The 17,953-nt window shown below is 39.4% G+C and overlaps 1 protein-coding gene across 7 annotated transcripts in view; it reads right to left on the bottom strand.

Annotated features, from left to right (window-relative positions):
- The window catches only part of LOC121710087, a 324,103-nt gene that overhangs the window by 130,085 nt on the left and 176,065 nt on the right, over positions 1–17,953 (bottom strand). For all 7 annotated transcript variants that reach the window (XR_006032094.1, XM_042093995.1, XM_042093993.1 and 4 more), the window contains one exon: positions 12,478–12,610. Coding sequence is in view for 6 of the 7 variants with exons in the window: in XM_042093995.1 (XP_041949929.1) it covers positions 12,478–12,610 (133 nt within the window). In the remaining variant the exon portion in view is untranslated. The remainder of the gene's footprint in view (positions 1–12,477; positions 12,611–17,953) is intronic.

Genomic DNA, 17,953 nt, shown 5'->3' with positions numbered 1-17,953 from the left:
ATGTTGTCCAGGCTATCTGAAACAAGGGGTTGCCTCTCATCTACAACAACTGGTTACCTTGGGCTGCTACAGTCGTCAGTGCACTGTGCACAGTAGGCCTATGCTACTCTTTGTGGTTGATCAACTAAAAATAAAAGATGTATTTGGTGATGACGTTATTGTAGGCCAAGTAGACCTAAATTCTGAGAAATTAAATGGTACGAGAAACAATCTACATAGCGCACCAGACCGCGATCTTCAAGGGTTGAATGAAGAGAGTTTGCAAAAATTTGTGTATTTTTCAAGTCAATAAACATTCTTAATTTTCAAATGTCTTTGTCAGGGAACATCTGACTTTTAAAGAGTTATAAGATAAAGGCAATACCATTTGTGTCACCTAATGCAGTTCAGTGAATTAGCAAGATACCATCAGAAGCCAACAATCATAAAAGCACCTGAGCGCGAGCGCTCTCTCCCCTGCGCATGAAGCTGTCTGCGTGTTGTAGGCTAGATTTGCGTGAGTTCTTTCTATCTGCTTTACTTTTGTGAGTTGCGACCACCTAGGCTATGTTATAGACGTTCTATGAGGTACCAGTGTTGTGTGTCACAAAACGATTAGCTTTGTCAGACTACTTTTAAAATGATATTCAGGGCTATATACATTTTAAACATTCGGGGCTGAAGACAGGGCTCGAAATTAACGATGTCCTTACGTCCCGGGGACCATAAAAAACGGGACACAATAGAATGATGTCTGGGACAACTCTGGGACAGTAGAAAAATGGCAAAGCAAATTTCAAAATAGGTATTTTTTTCCTAACCTGTTCACATGGGAATCTAAACGTATCTTTCTTGTCTGAATAAAATTATACAAAATTTGACCTGGCGTAATTTGACCTGGCGTTTGACCGGGCAGCTGGCAAAAGCAGCGTTAGCCAGCTGATCTAAAGAAGCGGTTTTATACACGCAGCCAAACACTGTTTACTGCTCTTCGAATCACTGTAGGCTACAATGTCATTTTTGGTACAAATACAATATAAGATATTGTGAAATGTGATGGGTGCTTGCGTTTCCTTAGGAATCCGCCATCTTGGTTTTGTATAAAAATAAATATTAAATGACACATATGCCGACACAAACATATAGGGCACGGGCGGTAGGCCTATTTACTTAACTATCACTTTCCGATATAGAGGTTAACTGACCTAACTAGCAGGCAGGTAGGCTAGGAAATGCCATTTGTTTTCATGACATTGCGAACATTTTTGACTGATAGCGTAGGCCTGAGGTTACACTAGATGACAGTCCTCTGACTAAAACGCTGCGTGTTTTCTGTCAGTGACAGACGAAACGTCACCAATACCATGCTGAGCTAAATAGCCTAGGCCTACTGCAACTGCGATTTGACAAAACGATAGTTTCATAGTTACACGATAGCTATTTAAAACAGTTATTTAAGTTAGCACTTGACATTTTATTGTGGCAGTTCTAAGTTATAGGCTAGGCTATTGAGAAAATAAACGAATACCGGAGAGTAGCCTATCTGACAGCTTCACTTCGGTAGCCAAAAGTTAGACAGAAATTAGCCAGCTTTGTGGTAATTTCCCACGCTACTTGTTGTTTTCACTTAGATCTGTGGCCATGACATCACACCAAACTGACATTGAAATTAGACGCGTGAAAATAGATTATTGACGGAATGTTTTACAAACCTGTCCGTCAAAGCGACGGACAATGAGAACGTCTAGTGCAACCTCAAAAAAGAGTCACAGCGCAACCTCTGAAAATTAGTGTTGTGTGAAACAGCCGATGATTAATGTTAATAAAATGGTGTTTAATAAATTAAGTGTTAGGAACTTATGGTGGACCAGAATGAGTTAATTAAGTGGTGTAAGTTACTGATTATTATGCTGTTTATTACGTAGAATGGGAAAAAACAAAAACTTGAATTTGGGACACTGGTGGTTAAGTCCGGGACAGTGCCAAGTAGAATTCGGGACAGCTGTGGGACACTGAGAAAAAAAGTTAATTTCGAGCCCTGGCTGAAGACCCGACAAAGCCTTGATTCTTCAGGTGGGAAGTGTCAGGAATTTTCATACGAGACGCTCTCATTGGTGGTTAGTATATGAAATAGGGAATTGACAGCAACATATCCAATCACATTATGAGAGATGCTGAATTTAACATAAACTGCGATGTTTGATTTTAAATTAATGTAAATTTAGCCGGGACTGTAAGCTGGCACACATGGGTGCTCGATGTTTTCAGTGGGTGCCCGAGAGACGGAGCACCCACGGTATCGGCGCCTATGACAAGCGTATCTCGCGGTTGCATCCATTACAAACAAACATGCAATGTGAACGTCTGGGATTGGGGAGAGCACTAAATGCTCTTCTGAAAAAGCACAAAGTCAAGCCTTTAAATGAAAAACACTCTTTAATAATCAAAAAAATAAACGCTAATGAAGTAAACTTGAAGTGACCATCAAAAATCGTTTATCGCCTGTAACTCTGTGATAACAGGACAGGAAGGCATTTGGCTGAGTAACGGAGGTTAATATGCTCTATATTTTGTCCAAATGATGTCTGTCTATCATCGTTGCACTTGGAGAAAACCAGAATGTTTAATTTGTCCTGCTTTTCTTCTACGGCTGCAAACGGGATTCACTCGCCGTTAACCAAATATTTCTTTATTAGGGCAGGGCAGGCATATTTCTGGCTATTAAATTATTTCTAAACCAGTCTGCTAAAGTCTGTAGTGAAGTCTGTGTAGGGTTTTCCAGCTCCTTTTTTTTTTTACGAGACACCCTGCTCACTTGAGACCTCTGCCAGTTGTTGCAGCGTCGTTGCAGCGTCACTGGAAAAATACAAATTAAAGTCGCGTGATGCCGCGTGATCCCGCGCGCGGACCACGAGGGAAGCTGGCCAAGTCAAGCACTGCCCACTGTATATCTTGCATTGTAGTATGTCACTCTACCAGAGTAGGCAATAGAAGGCCTACCTCAACACAGACTCTCCTTTGCCCCGTGCACTCTCTCTCTCTCCCTCTCAACAGGCGCATCCCTCCTCAGCATACACATGTAATCCAAACATTAATTGTGCAAGACGACTGGCTAAATTGCTATTAAATTTGGTTAGCATCATTAGCACGCTGCACAAATTTGTTCAAAACTGTTGCATTCAAATTGACTGCTAAATTCTAATCATCTCAATCCCGATGCAAATGGAAAAGTATTTTCCAAGACTCAAACGGGCCTGTTCCAAGGAGAAAAAGTATTAATTGAAACTTAAACACAAGTAGGGAAACTGAACAGTCTAACCAGACTATGATAAACTAGCAAATTAAGCTGTTTGTTTACAATATTTCCAGGCTTCAACGAGTGCTGCTTTTCATTCAGACTTATCTGCACATTTATTTATTTGAGTGTTTTTCATGAGTGTGTTGCCATTTCTTTTCCCTGTTTGCTTTGATTGATAACTGAGGTGATTAAAATCAGAGTAAGGTTAAGTTTAAAATAAAAGTGTCTATTATGTCTTTGTGTGAGCTCACTAAGCGCGAACCAGCCAGGATGCTAACGTCACCTACAGCAGCCCAGATGACCAATAATAGCCTTGCTAATGAGCTCACGATTTTACTTCACCAAGCGTGAAAAAAACCTCGGAATCTGAATTGAAAACAATGTTTACAACCAAATACATTTATAGAAATTATCTCCATAGGCTACAGGTTTGAATATTAAGAGGGACCCTAAAATTCGTTCGAATATCTTTAATTTGTAAAATAATCGAATTATATTCGAATAACAAAGTTCGGAGTCAAAGCCTGATAATGACTGACTGACTATTATTGTGTTACATGCTCCAAATGTAAATCACTTTGAGCTGCATTCTGTGTATGAAAGGTGCTATACAAATAAAGATTATTATTATTATTATTATTACTATTAATCTGCTTAATTGCTAAACATATTTAGTAATTTGAATACTTCATATTTATTTTTAAACTATTACACCTAGGCAAATTTTAATGTGGTGTGTAGGGCTAATTGAGTGCACATTGGTGGTGTGTAGGCCTAGGTGTAATTGAGTGCCTGTCACTTTAAGAAATATGTAAGTAATTACTGTAGCCTTCAGTCTCACGGTTTAGGCTAGTGAATAATAGTTGCACATAGCGCATAAGGATATGTGCATGCAATTCATTATGTTTTCTATGTCATTAGATAAAATAAATGTAAAACAAAAACTAACAAGTTGAAGAAAATCATAGAAGGATCATAGAAGAGATAAGTGTCTTGCAATGTTCACTAATGATTTTAGTGAGCACTAATGACGAATGTCATACATGACCTGAGCTAGCAGGATTAGCTAGCAGGATTAGTTAGCAAGGAGCTCTCTCCAGATGTAAAAGTTTGCCAAGGTTGCGCTGCCTCTTTCTAAATGACATTAAACCCAATAGTAGACCTAAATCTCATAGCCTAGGTAGGTTAGCAACACAAACTTGAGAGGTGCAAGTGAGCAAATCAACTTGATATTAGCCTATTATTATGTGTTACCACAGAATCACTTAAGCTAAACTAGCAGCCATGTCTTGCTATTTATGGCACGACAGCTGCACATACAGTATGTGTATGAGGAGAAAAGACGCACAGCCACAGGCTTGGGCAGGAGGCACTAGAAGCATGCCTTGCACACACAAACGTTACTTCAAAAGAAGTCATTCTTAAAAGTATTGATACTAATAAAATTAGGTATTGTGACAACTGCTAATAGCTATTGTGACACTTTTGTAGTATAGGTGCACCGTGCAACACTAAATTAGACATTCTCTGACGTTACGCAAACCCCCTGTTGAATTTTCACATTGTTGTTGTTTTTTCCCCCCATTTCACCTTGCGTTGCAGGCTAGTATAATAAAATTTAAGACCTTTGTTTAAAAAATTAAAACTTCGGCAACGGAATTTAAGACTTTTTAAGGCCTTAATTAAGGAAAATGACATTTAAGACCTTTTTAAGACTTTTAAGACACCGCGGCTATCCTGTCCTATTGTGGCTATAAGAGATGTGTTCATGAGTATCCAGCTACATTTATTGACTTCAGTAAAATATATTCACAAAAAAACACTGGATGTGGTGGACATTCCTTCATTCTGAGATGCATCAACAGGCTATCAAAACAATTCCAAGCAGACATAAGGTGCTTATATAGACAGGTGATATTTTAGATATATGTGCTTCCTAAAGGCATTTTTTAGTAAAAGTTGGGAACAGGACTTTTTAACATAATTAAGGTGTGCTTAATCCAACTAGCCCTGTTCCCAAGCTGAATTTTGAGTTTATGACCATCTAATTAGCATAAACAAAATTGTTGCCAAAATGGCGATTTTGGGCTTTCATTGGGCGGATGTCATTATACCATGTACATTAATTCATATTGTTCACAGAAATCTCCCTTGGCCAATAGATCAAGGATACAGGCTGTGAAAAAAATCTTTGAAAAATGTAATTGTTAAAATGTTAATTTGAAAAATGTAATTGTTAAAAAATAACTGAGCAGGCACACGGTATTTGACAAATGAGACTTATGTTTTTTGAGGGTCAAGAAAGATGTGTAGTGATGAAATGTAAAGGTTAAAATTGTGGCCTACTGGTTAGGTCTGATTTGGCTTAAAACCAAAGGGTTGCCGGTTCGATCCCCGACCAGTAGGAAATATGTGGGTGGTGGAAAGGTTGAGCACTAGTCTCCCATGCCCACATCCACGGCTGAAGTGCCCTTGAGCAAGGCACCTAACCCCTCACTGCTCCCCGGGCATCACTGTAGCAAGGCAGCTCACTGCTCCAGGTTAATGTGTGCTTCAATGTGTGTGACCTGTGTGTTCACTAATTCACAGATGGGATACATGCAGAGACCAAATTCCTTGTATACCCAAGTATACTTGGCCATAAAACCTGATTTACATTACATTTTACATAATTGAAGTGAATTAGGTTGGTAATGTATGTAGTCTCGGATTAAGTTACACAGGCCTTTACCCATTTCGGTAACACTTTACAGTAAGGGTACATGAATTAATTCATGATTTATGTATTACTTCATTCATTAATATCTAATTAATCATCAGGAATTTACTGAGTTCATAGTTTGTCATTTGTGACCTCATACATTCAAACACATTACTAAAGTATTAGGTACGATGGGCACATCATTATGAATTATGATGTATTAACCATGATAATGACTTTATTTTTCGGCCAAAAATGTGGTCATCACTGCTCAAATTCTGATTTGAACATAACTTTTGATTTGAACATAACTTTTGAGTTCTCTGTCATTATTCACTACTTTAGTTGAGGGGCCACAGACATGATGAATGCATGAGCAATTATCCTAAAATTCATGTAATCATGATGATCATGCTTAAGAAATCATAAATCACAATGATATACCCATCACACCTAATGCTTTAGTTGATGTGTTGTTCATACATGAGGTCATCATGAATGAGAGTGTATGAATTCATGTCAATTCCTGATGATTAATAGGATATAAAGGATAAAGGAAGTAATGCATAAATCATGAATTAATTCATGCATGAATTCATGATAATTCATGTACCTTTACCATAAAGTGTTACCCATATTTCTTCATAACCTTTGTGTTAGTAAAATGATTGAATGTCCTGTGAATTAATAGCTAAATGAATAACTTTATAACTAGTGCAAGTTCAAGTTACTTTATTTGTACCCAGAGGTAGATTTTGTTTGCAGTATAGAGTGCTTCAAGAGAATTTGCCAGAACAGGAGCACAGAGGATGCCATCTTTACAGCAATTCACTTTGCCCTGTCCCTCCTTGTCAATAGCAACACCTAGTATGTGAGAATGCTGTTCATTGACTTCAGCATTCAACACCATTATCACCTCCAAAGTGATCACCAAACTCAGTGAACTGGACATCAATACTAGGGATCGACCGATATGTTTTTTTCAGGGCTGATACCGATATCAATTATTACCAAAACAGGAGGCCGATAACCGATATGTAAAACCGATATGTCAGTTGTCAAAAAGGGGGGTAGATAGTAAAGGTGATATGCTGCAAAAATTTAATTCAAAAGCATTTAATTATGCAAACTTTTCTTTCTTCTTTTGATACACAATTGTCTATCAACTTGCATCACTTGCAAGTGTATATCCTGTGTAGGCCTATCATGTTAATCCAAGAGCTGAGTGATAGCAATTATTTTCATAGAGTAGGCCTACACAATGGGCTATGTGCTTGTTAAGGGACCTGTCACAAAGAGGATGCTTTGCCATGATGTGTGTGAGTGCACGAGAGAAGGAGAAGGAGAGGAGCATGCGTGATGGCAAGTGTTACGGTTGAATAGTTCAACAAAATAGTTTTAAAATAGTTCTTAGGCTATTTAAGCATGCAATTTGTGTCCATATGCTTTAAGATAGACTTTTGAGAGCCTAAAAGGCATGTTAATAGCCAGCTCAGGACGCGATTTAGTTCAGGTTTGGATTAAATTACGGCTGGCCCTGGGTGCATGTAGTCTTTTCTGACAGTCCGTTTCAAAAAGGAGCAATTAGACTTTTTGACGTTCGCCATCGCATAATTTAGGACTTGTCTGTACTATGAGAACTCCCGACGCGCAGCACCCGAGTTTGTAGGCTAACTAGTAGCAGCATACCACTAACGTGCATCAACCGGGAATTCGCTAAATGAAGGAAGTGGGTGCTTTACTTATTGATCCGGATCAAAGAGACAATAGCTTACAAAGTGGTGTTTTTGTAACTTCAGTGTAGATGATTATGATTCATTGCAACTTCAGCAATGTAGGCCATCTTCCTTACCTTCAAAAAATAGCTCCGTACAGCTGAAGCCCAGTCTACAGTCTGCCTCAGTGAGAATCCTAAACTTTCTCTGTGTTCAGTCTTCGATCCTGATTGGCTGCATTCGTGCTAACTAACAAATCAGACGATGTAGTAGGCGGGACAATGCTCTTGACCACAGAGTAGCAAATGCAGGGAGTGAGAGACGCTTTACAGACAAAGTAGCGCGTTTCATTCTTTATCCATTTCAATATCGGCTTATCGGTGGAAAAAATGGCCGATACCGATTATTATAAAAATGCTAAATATCGGCCCTAATAATCGGCCAGGCCGATAATTGGTCAACCCCTAATCAATACCTCCGTCTGAAACTAGATTCTGGACTTCCTAACCAACAGACCGCAGTCTGTTAGATTAGATAACCTCATCCACTCAACCCTCACCCTGAACACCAGCGTGTGCTGAGCCCTCCTTTACTCCCTCTTCACCTACAACTGCATACCTGTACATGGCTTTAACACCATTATCAAGTTTGCAGACAACACTACGGTGATTGCTCTCATCAGCAACAATAATGAGACAGTCTGCAGGGAGGAGGTCCAGCACCTAACATCATGGAGCACCGACAACAACCTGGCTCTCCACACCAAGAGGACCAAAGACCTCATTGTGGACTTCAGGAAGTCAAAAGCTAGCACACAAAGCTCCATCCTCATCAACAGGACTGAGGTGGAGCATGTCACCAGGTCATGTTTCTGGGTGTCCACATCTCTGTGGACCTCTCTTGGACCCTCAACACCTCTACCTTGATCAAGAAGGCACACCAGCATCTCTTCTTCCTGAAGAGACTATAGAACACAACCTCTCTCCTCAGATCCTGGTGAACTTCTAAACCTCTACCGCTGCACCATTGAGAGCATCCTCACCAACTGTGTCACAGTATGGTGGCAACTGCTCTGCCTCCGACTGGAAAGCACGGCAGAGGATGGTGAAAACTGCTCAACACATCACTGGTTCCTCACACCCCTCCATCAACGCCCCCCCCCCCCCCGCCTCCTTGCCTGTGCCTGTTGAGGTGTCCATGTCGATGGCAAGACAACAAGGAGGCGGACATTTTGCCCCTATCCAACCCATAGTATTCTATTTATATTTATAAATGTACACACTTTATTACACTTAAACATAGCGATATTCTACTGATATTTATACTATTTATACTGTTCATACTGCACATACACTTATATATTTTCAGTACTCTGCACAATGACAATGAAGTTGAATCTAAGATAATCTAATCAAATGAAACATGTGACTGCTGGTCATCTTTCCCATTTGGAATCAAGGATATGATGCTAGCTTGTTAGTTAACGGTTGTTCGTGATTAGTTCAAAGGAACTCCAATGATTTTAAACTCCAAACATGTGTCTCCCCACCACGAAGAAGATGTTTACCAATGAAGTCAGGCCACAGTCTTTGCCAAAGAGGAGCGTAAACATAGTCAAGAGTATAATAAGGTGATAATAAGGTTAATTAGCATAATACTAGTTTTTTTGCATTTTTATATTTTTCATAGCCTTTACTTTGTATTTATTGCCCACGGGAGATTTCTGAGATGCACAGATGTGAACAATATTAATTTATTTACATGGTATAATGATGCCCGTCCAAAGCCATTTTGTTTATGCTAATTAGATGGTCAAAAACTCTTGCCTCTAGACCCATAAATAAGGACTTTTTCTTGAAATAGCACTTCTAATAGAGCAGGGGCCGTATTCACAAAGAATCTTAAGGCTAAAAGTAGCTCCTAACTGGGAAATTTAGGAGAAACTCGTAACTTTAGGACTCCTCATTTTTTTAAGTAAGAGTAATTCATGAAGCATTTTAGCCCTAAAAGTAGCATCTAAGTCTGGGACAGCTTAGAAGAAGTCAACAGGACTTAGTGTTGTCACGATACCAAAATTATGACTTTGATACGATACATAAATATCTCGATGCTCGATACTGAAACGATACCACGGCGAAATCCTAAAATATCTGGAAAAGAAAGGACGCCGACCTCCTCCAAGTGTATTGAGTAATTTGTGTTAAATTTGGTGCACTTTTGTAGTGTGCAGGGGCCTTATTCACAAAGAATTTTAAGGCTAAAAGTAGCTCCTAACTGGCGAATTTAGGTGCAATTCCTAAAAATAATGGGTGTGTCACTCCTGACTTTAGGACTCCTATTTTTTCTCACTAAAAGTAATTCACAAAGCATTTTAGACCTAAAAGTAGCACCTAAGTCTGGGACAGCTTAAAAAAAAATCGAGAGAACTCCTAACTCCCTAAGACCTATTCACAAACAGCTTTTTGTGGCATTTCGCGTCGCGATGTTTTGAAATCCTATGCGGCTACAGGAGCTTCCAATCGCGAGGGAACATTTTTGCATTGTAGGCATAACTAAAGGATGCAATAACGCCACCAACAACCAAAACTACTCATTCTCAACATGTAAATACGTCTCATTGTGAATCAAATTAAAATGTTCTCCTCTTTGCAAACGTAGGCATAGGCATATGGTGACAGATTAATTTAATAATGTTGCAAAGATACTGCATCAATCCATATGTTTCACTTAGCTGCAACTACTAGGGTATTTGTTTCGCCTTACTAATCAAGGTGGTCACTTCAATCAAGCTTGTGCATAAGTAATCATATCAACCATAGCAATGGAGCTCTTATCTTAGGAGTTGTAATTTTTCCTTACTAAGAGTAGGTTTGTAAATAGGTTTTAAGAGAAAACTCCTAGCTAAAAACTTTTATTGTGATTTAGGAGTACTCCTAGCAGTAAGATAAAATGCTTTGTGAATACGGCCCCAGGTCCATATAGATAATTTGTCAAATAAACCAGTAAAACAGTACAATAAAATCACACCCAAATTCTGTCATTCTGATTTTTTAAATTAATCCATTTTAAGATCAGTCTGAAAAAATAACACAATGTGGAAAACTTCAAAGGGTCTGAAAACTTTCCGGTTGCACTGTTGACTCGGGACCCCATCCTGAGGAGGCACAATACATTTGGCATCTTTTGACCACTAGGAGGCACTATAATCACAGGAAGTAGGCTCACATCTCAGCAACGCTTTCACTTATAGAAACCAAACTGGGTATATTGACTTGGATCCCCATCCTGAGGACACACAATCCATTTGGTGACCTTTGGCCACTAGAGGGCGCTAGATTACAGGAAGTTAGCTCATATCTAAGCACCTTCATTTATCAAAACAAAACTTGGTACAGGGACTCGGGACTCCATTGTGAGGCCACACATATAATTTGGTGCCCTTTGACCTAGGGGTCACTGCAACTAGCAAAAATGTGTTTTGGCATTTCGGATGACCTGTATGCCCGATTTTGAAAAATGAGGCACTGTAGAATTCTTTGATTCTAACATTCCAGGTTCAACATAGCATATTCCACTGTCTGCTCACGTCAGTGACCGCACCAGAGCAACACACTTTCGCAGTTCCTTCGGAAATGCCTTCTAGTTATTATTATTATTAATGGTTGGGTGTCTCGGGACACTACTAACAAGACAGGACAGTTTTTGTTCCTCTCGCCCAAACCGGTGATGTCACATGCAACTGTAGTTTGTTATTACCATGTTATAATACAAATTCAAACCAATTCAAAACAATTCATACTGATCCTAAAAATAATGTATGACCACTAGAAGCAATAGGTGGCCCAAATGTGGACCTAGATATATTTTTTCTAAAAAACAAGCTATGTAGAATCCCATCAACTCCGATAAGCTCTAGGAATGCAGCCAGTAGGGGGCGATAAGATTACTTTCCCTCCCCATAGTATAACTCTTTCAACAACTCTTTCTCGTACAATTCTTTCTTTGATATAAAATGGTATGTTAATGTCATATAGGCCTACACAGTTGCCATAATAGTCCAGATGAAATAAAGATATGCAGTTTTACAGATTATTGTTTACATTGACAAATGAACAAAATAAGTAGGCTACAGTATGCAAAATTGTTGTTAGAGCTAATTTATCAGCGTCGATTAGCATCCTGTGCTAGCCAGTGACCACAGTGTGCGTCACTTTAACTTAACTTTACATCAACAGATGGTCAGAGATGTTCACAAGTAATTTTTTGGAAGTCCAAGTCGAGTCTCAAGTCTTTGAGGGCCAAGTCTTTTGTCACGAGTCCAAGTCAAGTCTCAAGTATCCGACCATCTGATCTGTCCCTAACACTGTATTGTTAAATTGGGTCTCCAATTTAGGACATTGTATAGTCTAATCTTCTGCTACTTAACACATCCCTAGCCCTCGGACCTGGTGAAATATTAACCTAAGTATGTCACATCATATGGCCAACTATAAAGATGCAATCTGCCTGTTCCCAGCATTAGCACAACACTATCCGATGGTTAGCTAGTTACCTGTGAAGATATATGATGAAATTAGAACTGGCATAATTTATACTGGTGCCACACACCTTGTATGTAGCTGTTCGCTTATTTCCACTGTGCACAACAGATGGTGGTATTGCGCTCCGTTTGCAAATGGAGTGCCTTACCACCATATGCTGCACTGAGGTGTAATGGCAAGTGTACCCTGTAGCCTTGTTCTGGCCGCCGGGTGAATAAGGCGAATGGGCATTCCATTACTTACCGAGCTGCATTTTTGCTGGATAATGTTGCGTAAATTTGACTGACAATGTAGTTGAAGATAAATAATCCAATTAAGCCAACCATTGCTGCCACCATCTTCTCAGTCATAGTGCTGGGCACTATATCACCATATCCTAAAATTGAAAAATCAATATAAAATGTAAATGTAAATATAAAATGTGTAATGACAAGAATGAAAAATGGGGAAATTGTTTGGAGAACAAATGTTAGCCTAACACATAAATATGCATCTTGTGTTGGTGCCAAAGACATTTTGCATGATCATGAATCATTTTATTCAGCAACCTCACGCGCGATCACGGGACTTTAATTTGTATTTCTCCAGTGACGCTGCAACAACCCAAACAACCACCAGATGGCTCTTGTGAGCAGGGTGTCTCGTGAAAAGAAATGGAGCCTGGAAAACCCTAAACAGACTTCACTAGACTTTAGCAGACTGGTTTAGAAATAATTTAATAGCCAGAAATATGCCTGCCCTGCCCTAATAAAGAAATATTTGGTTAACTGCGAGTGAATCCCGTTTGCAGCCGTAGAAGAAATGTATACGCCCTGGCTGTCAGTAGACGGAGGAGCGCACAGTCTATGAACGCGCGACGCTGCAGCACAGCGATTTAAAATGGCTCAAAACCACTTTGTATTAAGTTTTAATGACTCAAAATGACATTTTTAGAATCAGAGAATGAAAAACACGTCAGGTTCATTAAAAAGTATTTTCTATGCGTCACGAAAGGCTTCAGAGGGTGGGTTACAGTTAACACGATAGTACCCAAATTTCAATAGCCACAGAATGGACTTCGTTTGGTATGTTTTAGGAATCATTAGCCTACATGCTTTATGCTACTTCAGGACATGGCCGCCGTCACCAGTATTGCCACGGCAATACTACTTATCAAAGTGGGCTAGTATTGCCTGGCAATACTAGTTTTCATACATGAGGTTACACTAATAAACAACGTCACAAACTGCTGCTGCGCTTTGCTTATCATCAAAGTGTTTTTCCCCATGCATTTATTCTACTGTCAGTGACTGACGCGAGAGAAGCGGGTTCGGTGTTGCGTTCATTTCAGTGACTGACGCGAGAGAAGCGGGTTCTCTGTTGTGTTGCGTTTATTTATTTTCATTGGGCGTGCCCTGCCGTGCCGTGCCGTGCCGTGCCGTCCACATTTCTTCAGCACAGCAGCAGCAATGGCAACTCTTCGTTGAACTTTAAAGTGGTGTTCAATGGTGTTGCTAATTAGGCCGAGTTAGGCCTATAGGCCTAAATCAACATTGAATTAGTTATTGGATGATATTAAAAATAATCGGAATTATTTGTGGTTGACCTGGAAATTTCAACTTGGTAAAATTTGCGGCAATTGAATGGTAGCCTATGGAACCGCGGACCGAAAGAAAAATAAACTAAACATGAGCGAGACATGCAATAGACATTCAATTAGGGGGTAGTGGTGTCAGCGCTCATCCAATCTGCGCGTCTGCTGTGCAAGTAAAAGTGAACCACTGGAGATGGCGTGTGTAAGCAACAAACAACATTATTTAAAACAATGAATGAAGCGGGTCTTGGAAATGGAAATAACAGGTCTTTGAATTGACACGCGAAATTAGACTGTTGTAGACTATAAGTTGAATGGGCATAAGTCACGACTTGTTGAAACAGAGGTAAATATCGTAGCAAATAGCCTATGGTGATGACACGGCCTTTAAACATTTAGCCTACCGGTATTTCACTCTCGCTGGAGTGAAGGCAGAACGAGCTGTTCCGCAAACAAATGAATTAGGGTGATCTGCATCTCTGTTCACCAAATGCTATGGTTTTGCTAACCCATTCGCACAATAAATAATTTCTGAAAGGTTAACTGTTAACGTGCGACATTTCTCCATGTGAGGTAGTGTCAAGCAGTGAAGTGATAGCCTATTGCAGGTAGACAATGTTCAGACAGATGATGGGCACTGCTTTCTCTGTTGGTATTTCTGTCCCTCAGAAAACTGCGTTAAAATGGTGTTTTTAGCAGTCAAAATTAAATTTTTTTCAGGGGGACCCCCGCTCACATCATCCGCAGCCCCTCTCAGAAAATACTTCCCATGTCCCTGAATCCCGGACATAATTTGAGGATTTACGGTACCTACTGTATTGTAGGCTATTCATCCTCTATTGATGTTCATGCAAACCTGCACAGTCCACCCCCCCACAAAAAGTGACGGCACCTCTTCAGCAGATTTCGTTAGTTTATTTGGAGCTCCTTAAAATAGGCCAATTGTTTTTCATAAGGGTTATAGGTTGTAGGACAAGTCACACACAATCCACTTGGCTTTTCATAATTACAGCTGCAGCAGATGTCACGCAGCTCAGAATTGATCATTACAAACTGTGTTCATAGACATAAACTGTTTGCTTATGTTTTACTTAATGATTAAAAAATAATATAAAAAAAGTCAGTTTGGGTTTTCGAAACACATATTTGAATGGTAGGCTATGGATACATTACTTGGGCTTCGGAAGCAAAAAAATAAAAAATATTAAACCTTACAGCAAGTAGCCTGCCTTGGTATGGACGTTTGAATCATGTAAATCTGACATCAAATCAACCGAAACACTTCAAAATAAACGTTCAAATAAATCCCAGAGTTCGGTTTTGTTAAGGTTGCATTATTTACGGGTGGTTGACATATAAGCCCAAAAAAAGTATTTTTAAAAAACATGACATATTATCCCTGAAATTGTTTTTTTTGTGTTGCTGTGACTCTGGGATTTTCAAATATATATGTGGTCTTTTAGAATGTTTAACAAACTCGATATATTCAACAATTTGCTGTATCAGTACCCAAAATTGTCATATGGTGTGACGTGAAAGCTATTTTATATACACTATTTCCTTTGTGCTCTATTGACATTTTCATGATATATCAGTAACAAAGCCTTTTTTTATCACAAATGTGAATGTCACACTAAATGACATGGTGTCACACCATATGATGAACTGCACCACAACACAATTTGTCAAGGCAACAAATTGTTCTATACATTTAACATTCAAGTAAAAACAGTTAAAGAAATCACACAAACTAATTGGGTTATAACAATGGTACATTTTCAGCAAACAGTAAAAATCATTCACATATTAATTGGGTTATAAACAATGGTAGGCCTACATTTTCAGAAAACATTAGAAATCATTCACATATTAGGCCATCCTTAAAATATTTTCGTTTGCCGTAACCCGACCGACCCTGTCAATTTAGAACCGACCCAAATATTTATTTTTTTCCCCTTTTAGTCCGACCGACTTGCCGGTTGAAAACTTGCGTTAAGATCGACCGTTTTTTTTATACTCTAAACAACCAATACAAATAAAATACTATTTATTTTAGTAGGCCTAAGTATTGTGAATATAAATTGCCTACATACAAACGTAAGCTCTCTTAAATAAAACCCTGTGGCGTCATCTCTACACCATTGGTTTACGCATGTCACACTATGGCCTATACGCTTCGCTTCATTCACACAACGACAACGCTTTTACTTGGCACGAAGTTCTGGAAGAACTGTGCCCAGATCTTTTCCCATCCTTTCGACCCTCTAGTCTAACGGTGACTGTGTTGAAGAATTGAAATTGGTTGTGGTCTATTCAGCATTTCTCAAAATATGGGTCCGCAATGTGGAGACTGCTGGTCCGCGAAGTCGTGGAGTGAAATAATAGATAGAACGACGTTGATTTTTGGAACTTCCATAGAAACAGAGGAGTAGTATATAGCATACAGTATATAGCACTGAGTATTGTATAGTCAAATTTGAATATAACGTGGCCAAAAGCTATTGTAGCCTTCTTTCTATCTGTTAAAGATCAACAGATCAGTGTTTTACGCCTATCTGCCCGCCAAAAAAGCTGGTATTGTGTTTCCTGAATCCTTACATTCAGGCATTCAAATTAAACTTTCCTACCAATGTATGATGCTTGCATGAGGGAAACATCGCAAAACAATAGCACCCGTATAATTGTTGCTATTTTGAGAAGTATTTCTTTTCTTATGCAAGCATCATGCAACCATGCAAAAGCAATGAAATTATATCTTACATTAGTAAAGCATGTCACAAAACATTTAAGTGAAAGTGCATGTATAACAATATAGGCCTAATAATGATTGTGATAATGATAATGACAATTTGATTGGGGGGAGTGGGGTTGAGTATGTGTAGATGAGCCCTATGACCCCAAAGTCTGCCATGACTGGGCCTCAGGTCAAAGAAGTTTGAGAAAGGCTTGTCTACATAACCTGCATCAGATTGAGGTTTGCAATGATGCGCCTGATGGCACGGGTTGAGGACCCAGTCAGTTACGTCACAATATGCACATTTGTTTAAATTCATACCTACGTAATCACCATGACCAAAATTGTACTTTTTTTTCTTGAACATTTTCTTGACCTACCTACTGACCCATTTCTTTTATTTTTTTGGCTGTTACTGCAAACAAGAATATTTTTAAGGATGGCCTTAGTTGCGTTACAACAACAATGGCTTATTTTCAGCAAACAGTAAAACAGTACAAAAATCATTCACATATGAACTGATCAATAATATAAAATTCAGTGGACACTGAAACCTTCAGACCATATTAAAGCTCCTCCAGTCAATGTCAGAGAGTTTGGCAGACCTGTTAAGTGGTTCTGGCTCAGATATTGAACATGCTATTTGACTGCAACTATAGAATATGCAGTCTGTTTTATTTGGCCAGATGAAGCTGTTTTTGCCACCAACCTGTTTCATGCAATTAATTTCAGCCTCATTATCACATATATTCATGATTTGGCCCACATATGGCCTGGCATTGTAGGTCACAATGACAAACTTCCCCACAGTGTAGCTGGTGTCATCATCAGAATCAGAGTTATACTCTGGGTGGGTTGTTTCATTTGGCTGCAAGGTGAAATCTTGAGAGGTAGTTTCCACATTAGAAGCAGTGAGCTGCAGTTTCTTGGGATGAAAGCAGGGGCACATCTCTGGGAACTGGCAAAAGCAGCTAAGGCATCTGTAGAATATTTCCCCAGGTGAAAAGGACAGCACTTGATTTGTGTTGCTGATTCCAACCACAGGGCACACTGTCGGACGAAGCAAGCCATCTATTCCGACAATCTCGTAATCTTCCACCCATCTGATGTTCACCTTTTCTGTGTTATCTTTGGGTTTCTGTAGATCTCCACCTCCATGAACATATTTGTCAGCACAGCGCTTCAGGGCTCCACCAACTCCGTCAGGAGCCCCCTTTCCATGGGACCTCTGAAAAGTTCCAGGTTATCTTTGTAAAACCCAAAGTATATGGAACCGTGCTGAGTAGAAAACAGTTGGTATGATTTCGGTACTGCGTTGCTGGACCATCACTTAAGATATGGAGTGTGTCAATATCATGATCACTTTTGGCCTTGAAATCCTCTAGGACGGGCATGATGTGAGCCCACACCGC

Source organism: Alosa sapidissima, chromosome 5 (assembly GCF_018492685.1).
Source record: "Alosa sapidissima isolate fAloSap1 chromosome 5, fAloSap1.pri, whole genome shotgun sequence".
In the NCBI taxonomy this organism is placed as follows: domain Eukaryota; kingdom Metazoa; phylum Chordata; class Actinopteri; order Clupeiformes; family Clupeidae; genus Alosa; species Alosa sapidissima.
Note: the sequence above shows the minus strand (reverse complement) of the source record. Positions and strands in the feature narration are given on the sequence as shown.